The sequence below is a fragment of the Cajanus cajan genome, chromosome 9 (genome assembly GCF_000230855.2).
Source record: "Cajanus cajan strain Asha chromosome 9, NIPB_CcT2T_4, whole genome shotgun sequence".
NCBI lineage: Eukaryota > Viridiplantae > Streptophyta > Magnoliopsida > Fabales > Fabaceae > Cajanus > Cajanus cajan.
Window position 1 is genome coordinate 7,546,453 of NC_138525.1, and position 13,885 is coordinate 7,560,337.

The 13,885-nt window shown below is 33.8% G+C and overlaps 2 protein-coding genes across 2 annotated transcripts; both read left to right on the top strand.

Annotated features, from left to right (window-relative positions):
• Window positions 1-2,925: 2,925 nt before the first annotated feature.
• LOC109793111 (putative methyltransferase PMT11) lies at window positions 2,926-8,503 on the top strand. The gene is made up of 9 exons (XM_020352586.3): window positions 2,926-3,711; window positions 4,400-4,549; window positions 4,645-4,915; window positions 5,395-5,505; window positions 6,006-6,165; window positions 6,852-7,109; window positions 7,190-7,312; window positions 7,408-7,485; window positions 7,993-8,503. Exons 1-9 carry the CDS (start codon window positions 3,085-3,087, stop codon window positions 8,198-8,200), a joined length of 1,986 nt encoding a protein of 661 aa, XP_020208175.1. The 5' UTR covers window positions 2,926-3,084; the 3' UTR covers window positions 8,201-8,503.
• A 1,798-nt stretch (window positions 8,504-10,301) lies between these two features.
• LOC109795129 (uncharacterized) lies at window positions 10,302-13,033 on the top strand. Its single transcript, XM_020354552.3, has 2 exons — window positions 10,302-10,437; window positions 10,839-13,033. Exon 2 carries the CDS (start codon window positions 10,860-10,862, stop codon window positions 12,801-12,803), a length of 1,944 nt encoding a protein of 647 aa, XP_020210141.1. The 5' UTR covers window positions 10,302-10,437; window positions 10,839-10,859; the 3' UTR covers window positions 12,804-13,033.
• Window positions 13,034-13,885: the final 852 nt, after the last annotated feature.

Below are 13,885 nucleotides of genomic sequence, written 5' to 3' on the forward strand. Positions count from 1 at the left end.
CGCTGTGAGCCACAGCGCCACTTAGGCGTACTGGGCAAGCCTATAGCGACACTAGTCCAACCCATTCAAGCCTAAAAAAAAAAAAAAAACCCACGTGTCATGGGTGTCGCTATGGCCCATAGCGACACCCAATAAAAGAGCCTCAAAGGTGTAAATTGTTTCAAAACAGCATTATTTTGGTAATAAATTTTTAAAAATGCGCTACAGTGGTCGTTTAGCCCATTAATTAGTAATTTATAAGATTCTATCTGCCCTGCTGCTGCTTGGGAGAACAGCGATTTTATTTTTGGAATGCAGATTTGATACTTGATCTTTTGAGCGTTTGACCCTGGTACCTTTACAAAGTCAACTCTAATAAACTCCCTCAGCAACTTAGCATTAAAAAGTTACTTGTCTGTCGCTAAGATGTAATTAATCCTCATTTCAAAATAAAAAACACGGAATTAATATTTTAAATACTGTTTTTTCAAATAAAAATGACGAATGTTTGTAAAAAGGAATTTAGATGAATTTGTAGAGTTATGAGTGAATAAAACAAATGAAATTTATTAAATTGCCGGTGGGCATTGAATCGAGTCATGTGAGAGGTTTTTTTTTTTTTTTTTTCTTTCAATTTTTAATTTTTAACAACTAACACATTCCTCGATCAATTGAACTAAATCGTTTTGGTGTTTGAGTTTACTTACATGGTTGTTATATGTCAAACTAAATCGTTTCGGGCTGAATTTTTTAAATTGTTATTTCAATTTATGTTTATTATATATTATTTTAAATTTATAAAACATAAAATTTGCTGTAAAAAACTTAAAGTTTAGACTTGTGATTATAAATAATTACTCTTTAATCCAGTAGATTGGAGAAATTTGTGACAGGAACAAAATATATACAAATAAATACAATTAATATATTTTTTTGATAAATAATTAATCTAATTTAACTTGATTAAATCATAATTGACAATTAAAAAATCACCTCTATATATTGAATATGGATAACTATTTTATGTGATAGAATTTTTAAGGTTTTTTTTAAAGATAATAATAATAATAATAATAATATAATAATAATAATAATAATAATATAATTTCATAATCATACCGTTGACGGTTTTTCTAATTGAATGAATATGCTGGTTTGTTTGCAAACAATTGTCTTTGTTTAAATAAAAAAAAAATGTATTAGTAATTATCTACATACATCACATGGAAGAGAGGATGTAAATAATTAGTATTTGGGACTATTAAGAGAAGAAGTTATATAAGTTTTAAAATATAGATGTCTAACCTTAAACTTATTATAAAAAAATCAACATCGATAAGAAATTATGTAAAAGGTCTTTTTCATGATTATTTAATATTGTTTTATAATAATAATTATGTGTTGAGATATTTTAAGATATGGTTTAAAAATTTTAGGAGTTAAAGAACTCTTAAATAGTTTGTGGGTGGTTGAGAAATTCTAGGAGTTAAGAAACTTTTAAAAGGTTTGTAGGTGGTTCTAAGGATTTTTTTTTGTCAAAGGTTCATATTGACCCTGAAGGAAAGATATTTAAGATTTCTTTTGAAACTTAAGCCCCATAAAGATGGAAGCTTATTCTTTTTCTTCTTCTTCTTCTTCTTCTTTTTTTTTCCCCAGAGAAGCTTGGAGATAGTTCTTCTCCTCTTTCTTGTTCTTTCTCGACTTTGAGGTAATAAAAGTTAAAACTTTGTTTATGTTGGATTGTATGAACTGTGTGTTGTTTGGTTGTCATCAAATTATGATTGTATTGATTAAATTTGGATTGAATGGTCGAAGGGTTGAATTTTGGTATTTTGAGCTATGAAGTTGAATATTGGATGAATAATCTTAATTGTTGTTACATGTTGCTATTCTAGTGCAAAATGACTTGTTGTATATATATATAAGTGATGTCTTGTATTGCATGCTGGTGATTTTTTTATTTTCACGTGATTTGAACCAAATTCATAATTTGTTAAGTGTAGAACTCGTTATCACGTCGGATGTGCCTTGATGACGTTGAGCATGACTCAAATTAAGAGTCTTTATCTTACTCATGTAGGACATATGATTGGTGACGTTAGGCATAAGGAGAGAGAATACCCTCTAACTTGGTCACGTTGAACGTGAGGTGACAGAATTGTCTATACTTGAATTGGTGTTGGATGTTAAAGAAGTAGTGCTAAGTGTGAGGAGAAAGACTCATCTCTGTCTGGAATGGGGTCGAATGTGGGACTTTGTCACACTAGACAAGATGATCTAGGGGTCACTACCTCATCCACGTCAGACACGGTTTGAATGACGTTGGACATGAACGAAATAGAAAGTTCCTTACATCAATGGTGCCAGATATAAGTTGGATAGTGTCAAACATGGATTGTCTTATATTAACTTGTTATTTTCATGGTTACTTGGTGAACATGGATATGTTAAATAAATCTATTATATGTTGTATGTTGGTAATATGATTGGGTCTATGTATATTGATATGAAATAATATATGTAGATGATTGTATGGTTGAATTGTTGACGTGCATTTATGTATTGTAAGTTGATTAATATTGTTAAATTTATATTCATTGACTTGAAAATAATACATATAGATAATGTTGTTAAAACGTTGATGATGAGAGTGCTTTAAATATTTAGACATGTATATTATTTGACTTAAAACTATTATATAAGATAATCATTTGTGTTCATTACATAAAAAAGTAAATATATTCTAATTTACATGTATATAAAAATAAAGGTTTATAAACATTATTTATATCGTAATTTATATATTAAAAATATCCAATTATAATAAGTTTAAATAATATACAAATACTTATTTCTACCCGATACTCAAATTAAATTATCAGTAATAAAAAAAAAAATGATACATTAATGAGTGGAATTAAAATACTAATAAAGTGAAGCTCAGTTGGCGACGCATAGAAGCAAAGTAATGGAGATGGAGTAGAGTTGAATAAAGAAATTGGTGGCAAATGGCAATGGCAGAGTAGGAAACTGCATTTACTCTGGTGTCGGTGCTTTCTGTTAAACAAATCTTCCACTGCTGCAGTGATCATTTTCTTCTGAAACATGAAAGCTTCTGTCACCAATGCCGATTTCCCCAGAACCCCTCTCTTCCTCAAGATCGTCTTCTTCCTATTCGTCGCCCTCACCTTCTTCTTCCTCGGCAACCACTTCTCCGACGGCTCCCACCAGCTCATCTTCTTCTCCGCCACCGCCGCCACCTCCGCCACCGTCACCATATCCCCCAACTTCAACCAATTCTTCAACGTCTCCGCCCTAATCGACCCCCTTCCCACTCCCACCCAAACCCCCGAACCTCCCCCCGCACCGGAGCTTCGGGACGCAATCAAGAGGTTCGGGATCCTCAACGACAACGGCACCATGTCCGACGACTTCGAGGTCGGCCACTTCGACGACGACGACGACGGCGACGGCGTAACGGAGGAGCGGGGGAACGACACCGCCTCCGCTCCCAAGAAACTCGCCGTGGCCAAGTTCGCCATGTGTCCGCGCAGCATGAGCGAGCTTATACCGTGTTTGGATAATGCCGACGCGATTCGGAGGCTTAAGTCCACTGAGAGAGGGGAAAAGTTGGAGAGGCATTGTCCCGAAGAGGGGAAGAGGTTCAATTGCCTGATTCCGCCGCCTAAAGGGTACCGTTCCCCCATTCCGTGGCCTCGAAGCCGCGATGAGGTACCGATTATGATCACTTAAGATTAAATACTACTACTACTACTAGTGGCTTATTATTGTTTATTAATGATCATGGATTTTTTTTTTTAGTTTAATTAATGTCTTTAATTGTCATGATTTGTCTTTTATTACTTTTGCATGTGGAATAATAGGAAATAATGGATGCTAATTAAATTTCTAGACTTTCGCTGTAATCTAATTAAATTATTACTTTATGTGTATAGTTGTGCTTGCATTTAATAACATTTGACCTACCAACATGGTTTGATATGGTTTAAGATAACCGTATCTCTTGAACATGAGAGAAGGGTTCGAATCGTGTGCATGGGAGAATATTTGTTGATAGACGAGAGATGCCAGTCACTTAAGTGGATTTTTATACCTCGAGAGATTAGGGATTAGTCTCATCTTAGTCATTAATATGATGTGGTGATAAAGTGAATTCTTACCAGATGTCTGTATAAAAATATATTTTTTAGATTTAACTCTTATTTTATGGGTTCTTTTGAGATTTTTTTTGAAAAAGGAAATGATTATTTTCTAAATAAAGAGTGGTTTTCAGACATGCACTTGTATAAGTAACAATTTTGTGACTAGATTTTAGAATTTACTTGATTTTCTGTTTTGGTGGGCTTCGGGTGCTTGTACATTGGTTTCTTAATGTAATGTTTATGTTTTTCTCATGTAGGTTTGGTACAGTAATGTTCCTCACAGTCGTCTTGTTGAAGATAAAGGAGGTCAAAACTGGATTTCCAGAGGCAAGGATAAGTTTAGGTTTCCAGGCGGTGGTACGCAATTTATACATGGAGCAGATCAATACTTGGACCATATTTCTGAGGTTATTAAATATTATATGCTCTGTTTTTCATTTTAAGGACAGTGTAGGTGCATATTCTTTTATGATTCTGATAATTTTAAGTCATGGTTTTGTAGATGGTTCCTGATATAAAATTTGGGCAGAATATACGAGTTGCTCTTGATGTTGGCTGTGGTGTAGCTAGTTTTGGTGCTTACTTATTGTCAAGAAATGTCATAACCATGTCTGTTGCTCCCAAGGATGTTCATGAGAATCAGATCCAGTTTGCTCTCGAGCGTGGTGTGCCAGCAATGATTGCTGCATTTGCAACCAGACGATTATTATATCCAAGTCAAGGTTTTGACTTGATACATTGTTCGCGCTGTAGAATTAATTGGACTCGAGATGGTATGATCTCTAACATCTAATTGACCAGTGAGAGTGCAAGTTGTATTTACTATTTACTTACCACATTTTTTCATACTGTCATGTAAATGTTTTCATCTGACTTTCAGGTTCTTAAAACCTCCCTCTCACTTCCATTTTTCCAGTTGTTTTTTGAGCTTATATTTTTTATGATATGAATAACTGTATTTATACCATTATATGTTGTGTTGTGACTTATAAATCTTCATATTTTTCTTCCTGAAGATAAATAATAATGACTACAAAGTTCCTTTAGTCCATTATTGGAATCTTTCTTCTTATTTCCTGATTCGTCCCCATGAGATTTTTATTGGGAAAACTAGTAGCTACTTACTGTGGAGATTTGATATCAATTTACCGTTGGCAAAAACAAAATGGAGACCAATTTCAATTTGCTCCTCCAATCTCTATGTCGGTTCACTTTGAATTTTTTCTAACACCTTTTTTTACTTGTTGTGAAGATGGTATTTTACTACTTGAAGTTAATAGGATGCTAAGGGCTGGAGGGTACTTTGTCTGGGCCGCCCAGCCAGTTTATAAACATGAAGAAGTTTTAGAAGAACAATGGGAAGGTATTTCCATTTATAAAATGAATTTATTGAAGCTTTTCAGCTGTATAGAGTAGAGTTATTGTATTTATGGATTTCTTAGTTTAGTACCTTTGTATTAATATTGGGATTTTCTGACATGATGTACATGTACCTACCAAATTGTTTGTTAATTGCAACCATGTTTCGTCAGTTTGCCAAGATGACAAACAGAATTAACCTGTAAATCTTTAAATGGCCATACCTTTGACTGAGATGCTCTCTCAATTCATAACTCCTAGTCCTAACAAAAGTTGAAGGTTTCTATATAACTCACTTATTATAATCTTTCTTGTGTGCTTTGAGCCTATGACTTAATAGAAGAATAAGGAGAAGCATCTTAATATGTGGTGGTATCAAATACCTGCTATTTGTATTGTATGTACTTGAATATTTAGTAATTTACTAGGTTTGATCAACTATGCTTTCCCAAAAATGTGGTCTGCATCTATGGTGAGTGTAACATTTGGTTTTGTTATCTTCAGAGATGCTTAATCTTACTACTCGTCTGTGCTGGAAGTTTGTGAAAAAAGATGGGTATGTTGCAATATGGCAGAAACCTACCGACAATAGCTGCTATCTAAACCGTGAGGCAGGAACTCAACCTCCACTGTGTGACCAAAGTGATGACCCCGACAATGTTTGGTATTGTTTTCTTGCCTTATCTACAGATGATTATATGATATTCTTGATCTTATGATTCTTATCCAATTATATGATTAATGCCATGACAACATGTAAATTTACTATCATCAACTTATGCGATATCATAGAGCTTCCATTAGGAACTACTGTCTTTTTTTGGGGGGGTCAAAGGGAAAAACGTGAAATTTCATTTAAAGTTAAACTACATATAAAAAAGACTATACACTAAAAAGAACTAGAAGTCCGTGAACTACTGTCTTTTTATATAAATATTTTTTAATATTCAATATATAGGTAAATTACTGAAGCATGCACCAAAATTATGGGCAAGTTCTTGCAAATAATCTTGCTGAATAAAACAGGAAAAAAATGAAACCAAAAGAGAAAGAAATGGAAACTAAACTAATGGGATTTAAGGATGTGGAATACATCTAACCTAACTATACTTTTTTTGTGTAGGGTTTTTACAATCTCATATAGTCTGTGATTCTTCATAAATACCCTAAACCCTGTGCCAGTTCATAAGAAACCTAATGATAAGTTGTATCATTTTTTATAATTGAACAATTTGGGTCAAGCTTCATTTGCTTTATCATTAAACCCTAAACCCTAAACCTAATACCACACACCAGAATGTTTTATCAAGCCAACTATTGGTGATTTCATCATTTGCTTGATTAATTTAGGTATGTTAATCTAAAAGCATGCATCTCTCAATTGCCTGAGGATGGATATGGAGCAAATGTTGCCAGATGGCCTGCACGTTTGCATACTCCACCTGAAAGGCTTCAAAGCATAAAATTTGATGCTTTCATATCCAGAAAGGAGCTTTTTAAGGCTGAATCAAAATATTGGGATGAGATAATAGCCAGCTATGTACGTGCTTTACATTGGAAGAAGATGAAATTAAGAAATGTTATGGACATGAGAGCTGGTTTTGGAGGGTATTGTCTTTATCCTATTTCCTTTTTTGTTATAATATGAATTTTTTTATTAGTGTCTTCAATATATGTGTGCTTTGCAGATTTGCAGCTGCATTGATTGATCAGAACCTTGACAGCTGGGTTATGAATGTTGTTCCTGTTAGTGGTTCTAACACCTTGCCTGTTATATATGACCGTGGGCTGATTGGAGTTATGCATGACTGGTATTTTATTAAACACATACTAAATAACTTGTGGCAATATTTTGTGAACTTGTCAGAATGTTGTAATATTTATCTATTTATGATTTGTAATTCAGGTGTGAACCATTTGACACCTACCCAAGAACCTATGATTTTCTGCATGCTGCAAACCTGCTTTCTGTTGAGAAGAAAAGGTACCTTTTCTCCACTTGTCAACTCTTCTATATTTTTCTGGGTTACTTCTGCGTTGTGTTGATAAAAATGAAAGCTAGTATTGTATTGAGAATATGTCAGGTTGACCTGTGAGATGGCTTTACAGATCTTTACCTCCTTTTCTGTTCTTTCATTTGTTTTTAATCGGTTTTCCATAGGATTAGGAAGCATACATCACTATTCTCAAGCAAAGTTAAATGGTTTGGATATCAGATCTGTTACTCATTCTTCCTTGCGATGATCTACTAAAATAATCATATACTAATGTCATTAAATTCAACACTTATTCCTTAGTAATCTACACCTAAATACTTGTCCATCTAGAAATAAGTTATATTTTCATGCTTTATTGTTCATTCGCAGCATGTATTATGACTTCATCAATGCTTATTGCAAATAAGAAACTTGAACAGGTTTACCGTGTTTTTGGTTTTACATGTTGTGACTTGTGGCGTTTCTTTGCTATTGTTGCGTTTGTCTCTTATCAGATGCAACGTGTCATCAATTATGCTGGAGATGGATCGGATTCTAAGACCTGGTGGACGGGCATACATCCGTGATACTCTTGGCATCATGGATGAGCTTGTAGAGATTGGCAAGGCTATAGGTTGGCAAATGACATTGCGAGATACAGCTGAGGGTCCTCATGCAAGTTATAGGGTCTTGGTTTGTGATAAGCGCCTACTACGCGGTTGATCTTGTTTTATAAGTAGCAGCAGAATAGGGTCTCACATCCTGGAAGATGCAATGCAACTGTAAATATCACTTCCTTATAAGCAGCAGCGTTGGAAGCTGGAAGCATTTGTCTGTTCATTCTTGGCATCAGATTGTGAGAGCTGGTTTGGTCTAGTGTGCATGCGTCATTTAACTTGTTTATAAAATTTAATTTATTTGTATATGACAAAGGTTTTAGGTCGAACATCTATTATATTTTTCACTTATGTTTAGTCCCAACATTACGATTTCTATATAGTAACACTTAAAATTTTGCATTCTTCATATGTGTTTCTTAAATGGGTTTTCTCTGGATCTTATATTATCCAAATGGCTATGCACTCTGTTTCTCACCGTCCGTCTCTCGCGGACGGGGATTTCTCCACATCACTCCTAGATCCGTTGAGTGTATTTTAGCTAATGGAGACTTTTGCTATAAATTAACATTTAACAGATTAGCGTTGGTTACAACTTGCAACAAACTGTATTAACTAGCATGTACTCTGTTTTTCACCATCCTTTCACGGACGAGATTAACATTTGCAAAATCAAGCGATAGGAATTTTAACATTTTGAAATGTTAACAGCATATATTGTGTCATTATAACATATACTTGCATTATTTTAACAATTTTGAGAATATAATTCGCTAGTAATAATAGTTTTTAGTACTCCCTCTAGACTTATATATAAGAAAAAAAAAAGATTAATTTCACCTTGATTAAGAAAGTTAATTAAAAATATTTAATCTTCACAATTTCATACAATATATACACTATATTTACTAAAATATTCTTAACCACACCTATAGTAGATAATGCTCTAATTTATTGTCTTACGGGGAATTTTAGTTTAACGGCATTAAATAACGTTGAGTTGATTGGAATTTATTTATATTTTAATCTAAAAAATTTAAGTACTTTTTGTTTATGTATAAGCATAGAGGAAATAATAAATATTGTCACTATAAAGTGTATCATTATAAGACAAATTTTTTGTAGTATGAGCATGATTAGTCCCTCTCCTTGAGATACTTGTGGTAGGACAATTTTTTTTTGACAGTGAGTAGAAGGATAAAAAATTTCAATTACACAAGTGTGCAAAAAAATTTTACTTTAGAAATTTAAATGAGAAAATAGATAATGCACTTACATTGTTATTTAATCATAAATCATCATTTATGATAAGTTGTTGACTTTTTTAATAAATAAGTAAAATTTTATAGTAACAAATTCCAGCATGACCATTAAACTCAATTTGAATTCTAAAAACATTGTTTGGATTCATCATTCTGGAAATTAAATTTTGAAAGTACAAAGAGTTTGCATACTTTTGAAATTTAATTTCTAGATGTTTTATCAGATGTCTTCTAAAGGTTCTATTTTCAAACTCTGGTGTAATTCTAATAGATAAAAAATAATAATATCTAGATGTTAAAACAGTTATAGAAAGAGTTTCATTTTTCATACTTCCTAAATTTAATTTAATGAATGATGACTCCAATTGTACATACGATGACATTATTGTTGGAATAAAATTTGGCCGAAAAGGAGACGAGATGATGCAGTTAGGGAAAATGGGTGCAAAAGGTAGAGTTGGGGTATAGGTTGAAACATACAATGTGTTTAGCTTGCAAATTATGTAGGTCTTGGGCCCAATAAAATGAGGCCTATACAAAATGTGTGTATATTTTTTGGTGATCTATGAAACCTGAGGATTTAGTAACTTTAGTTTGCGGGTTATTAAGTTGAACCGTTGGCTGTTGTTTTTTCAGAAAGGTAAAATTATTTTTAATTAGTTTATTTTATTACGATTTTTAATATTCAGTTGATGTGTTAGAGGTTTTTGGTATAATAAATGATAATTTCATTTTCTACTTTTATTTTTCATTTTAATTATTTAAATTTCTTATTAACTATTTAGTGTGTACTTTATTAATATATTTACCACTTTATTAAATTCTATCAATTTTTAATAAGTAACAACTCACAAAATAAACAAAAATTATTAATATTTTCTACTTTTTTTTGCTTTATTTTTGGTAACATGAGTCTTTTTTTTATTGAATCAGCCCAACCAGTTCAAAATGGGCCAATTCTGTTAAATTGAATAAACTATAACCGACTTGGCCTTGAAAGTTGAAACTATATCTCTCTCTCACACTTGAGTACTTCACGGGAGTGGTCGTGTCCGGTTCTGCCGAGGCTGAGTATATTACGGTACACTCTATTTCCTGTTGCTTCAACTCTTCTACACCCTAACATTCTCTTTTCATTTTGTTTTTGCTAAAAATTCTCTTTTTATTTAATTATTTTGTTTGCTACGGCTTAATTTTTCTGGGTTTTCTCCATTTGTTTACATATACCAGCAGAGGTGAACGGGTGGTGGTTACTGGTTACGACCATGCTGTTTTTGTTATTACATTTCTTCCCTTTTTATTTATTTATTAAGTTTGTTGGTTAATTTTTCAAAAATTGATACTTGACGTGCCTTTCCTCGAGTAACGATTCTCGTTTCCAAAGTTTGAGGCACTGAATTTGTGTTGGTATTGTTTGGTTTGGATGAGTAATGATTGTAGCTTTTTGTGTTTGAAACACTATTTTGTTTTTATATTGTTTAGGTGTATAGTTGGTGGTGGTGGATGGTTTTAGAGATGGATATGAGGCATTTTAGAAGTGAATTCTTGCCCAAAACGCTCAACCCTTCTTCAACTTACCTCCAATTTTCTCCTCTTAGACCATTCCACAAAACCCCAAACCTAAAATTCCATTCACAGAAACGCTTTGCAGTTGTGTCATTCTCCCAAAACCCTAAACCAATTAGTGAGTTGTCAGTTTTGAGGCGGAATCCAGCATGCTCAAGGGATCTCAGGTCTTATGCTGGTCGTAGCAAGAAGTCTGGTGGTGAAGGCTCCTCTTCTGGTCGAATTGAAGGCTATGCTGAGTTCCGAAGACGGTTGAAGCGCAATTCAAGGGCAAGAAGCAGGAAATATGCTGAGTCTCTATTCTACCGGCTGAAAAACCCGAGGGGAGGTGGGAATTATCCCAATAACTTCACTGAGGATGAGCTCCAACAAATTGGTCTTGGGTATGATCGAATGGTTCGGTTCATGGAGAAGGATGACCCAAATTTACGTCATCCATATGATTGGTACAAGTATGGACAATATGGACCTTACTCTTGGCGTGGAGTTGTTGTTGGCGACCCAGTTCGTGGTCGGTTCTCGGATGAGTGTGTGACATTAATCAGTGAAGTGAAGGACCATGAGGAGTGGGAGAAGATTGAACAAGCTGAAATGGCTGAAGAATATGCGGAGAAAGTGAAGCGGTTGGATCAAAGTAAATTAAGGTATTTTTGGGTATTCGTAAGGCACCCAAGGTGGAGAATTTCAGAGCATCCTTGGCAGCAATGGACATTAGTTTGCGAAGTAGTACTTGAAGCGGGTAAGCAGAGATTAGATAAGTGGAATTTGATGGGTAGACTTGGGAGCAAGGCTAGGTCATCGATAGGGCAATGTGCTGCATGGATGAGACCCGATCTTGTATATGTGAAGAAGCCAGTGTTCCAGTGTAGGTTTGAGCCACAGGATAACTTTTTCAATCCAATAATTCCATTACTTGATCCTAAAACAGAGCAGGATTATCTTTTTGAGTTACAGAATGATGATGGTAGTGTTGAGTTGTGTACTTATTTTGGTGGATTGTGCAAGATTGCGAAGGTGAATCAAAAGGCATTTGTTGATGATGTGGTGAATGCATATCAGAAATTGAGCGATGAGAAAAAGTCAAAATGTTTGGAGTTTCTGTTGACCAATCATCCGGTGGAATTGTTACATCCATATACTAAAGAGTGGAAGGCTAAGTTGGAAGAGATGGAGCTGGGTTGTGATGCTCCTGATGAAGAAGATGATGCTATTGTTGATGATCCTGAAGAAACCGAGATTCTTGATTGGATTGAGGATGAAGGTAGTGATGATGAAGCTAACATTACTAATGAGGAGGAGGACGACGAAGAGGAGCTGATTGACGATGATGATGTTGATGGCAATGAAGACCAAGATCTAGTCATGGACATGGAAGAAAGCGAAGACGGGAAATATGATGGCAATGAAGACCAAGATCTAGTCATGGATATGGAAGAAAGCGAAGATGGGAAATATCAAGCCATGGATGAGGATACACTTACAGAAGAGGATGAGAAGGACTGGAACTGGAATGAGGAGTTTCAAAAAGCATTAAGTAGTGGAGAAGCAATGGAAAATCTGGCTAGGAAGACTCTTGAGTTCAATAAGAAGTTGAGTAGGACGCAAATGATGAACAAAGTAGAGGAAGAGACAGTGCCCTCACTAGATGGAGATGAAACTTCATTGAGAGGCAAGCGACCAAAGGTTGGTCAAGAAGAGTGGAAGTATATTGGGGTTGGTCCGTGGAGAAAAAGGATTAAGAAGAGCAAAATTCCACCAGAGCTATTTTTGCGGTCAGTTGTTAGACCATTCACTTACAGAAATCTTGTTAAAGAGATCGTTTTGACTAGGCATGCAATTTTGGATGGTGAAATTGGCAGGGGAGTTGAGAAAAAAGAGTAGACTGAAATTTATAATTTTGGAGTGATTTGACCATGCTTCAGCATTATTCAATTCCCTTCATGTTGTTGAAGTTCAGAGAATAGGGTAGATTGAAATATTTTTAGCAACTTTTCTTTATGCTTACCTAGTTGCTGAAAAGAATGAAGTATACATATAACAGTATACAACATCAATTTTGGATTACTTGAGAAACTATTTCTATTTATTTACAGTTGTGTTTCTTGTGTGAACCACTCCCCTTTACTGTTACCGCTTAATTTTTTGTTGTTGTTTACTGCATTGAATTTGAAAACTATCCTAACTTTTATTTAAAAAAATTTTCTGCAGTTGTAACTAGCTTCTGTATTATTATTATTATTATTATTATTATTATTATTATTATTATTATTATTATTATTATTATTATTTATTATTATTTATTATTTATTATTTATTATTTTTATTTTATTTTTATTAAATGGGGAACCAAAGTAAGTTTTTTGTGAAGTTTTAGGATCACATGGAACATATTTTTATAAATGAGAGGATTATTTAACATATTCTAATTATTTTTCAATTATCAAAATAAAAGTTAACTCTTAAGCCCAACAATATATATATATATATATATATATTTTTTTTTGGAACTTAGTCTTAGGCCCAAAGATCATTAGTTGAATGTATGGTAATAGATTCTGGATAGGGCTCATCAATCTACTTCCACGGTTGATATTGGAGTTGAAATCATGCGTTAGCAACATTATGGTAGTAGATTCCAATTGTGTAAGTTGTAATATTGGATTAGGAAAAGCTTACCAATGCTTAATCAACAACAGCAAGAGGGTCCAATGGAGTTGCCTCCACTTTCTCTTTGACCAACTACGCGTATTTGATTCTCTCAAGTAAAAAGAAAAAGCAAAGTTTATCGAACGTTTTGTTGTTTACTGTAATGTCTAATTTTGGACGCATGGTTTTTCAACTATTATTCTTTCTCCCACTTTCGCATTGCTTACAACATTATTCCTTATGGATTTTATTATTTAGGTAATCATCAAAAGCGGAACTCCTCTAAGGAATTGTACACAGAAGCTTTTACTTTTTTT

Excerpts from the sequence above, each read along its gene's own strand:
- LOC109793111 (XM_020352586.3), top strand. The coding sequence starts at position 3,085 with ATGAAAGCTTCTGTCACCAATGCCGATTTCCCCAGAACCCCTCTCTTC. Across the intron at positions 6,166-6,851 it reads GATGACCCCGACAATGTTTG|GTATGTTAATCTAAAAGCAT; the intron begins GTATTGTTTTCT and ends TGATTAATTTAG. Across the intron at positions 7,486-7,992 it reads CTTTCTGTTGAGAAGAAAAG|ATGCAACGTGTCATCAATTA; the intron begins GTACCTTTTCTC and ends GTCTCTTATCAG.
- LOC109795129 (XM_020354552.3), top strand. The coding sequence starts at position 10,860 with ATGGTTTTAGAGATGGATATGAGGCATTTTAGAAGTGAATTCTTGCCC.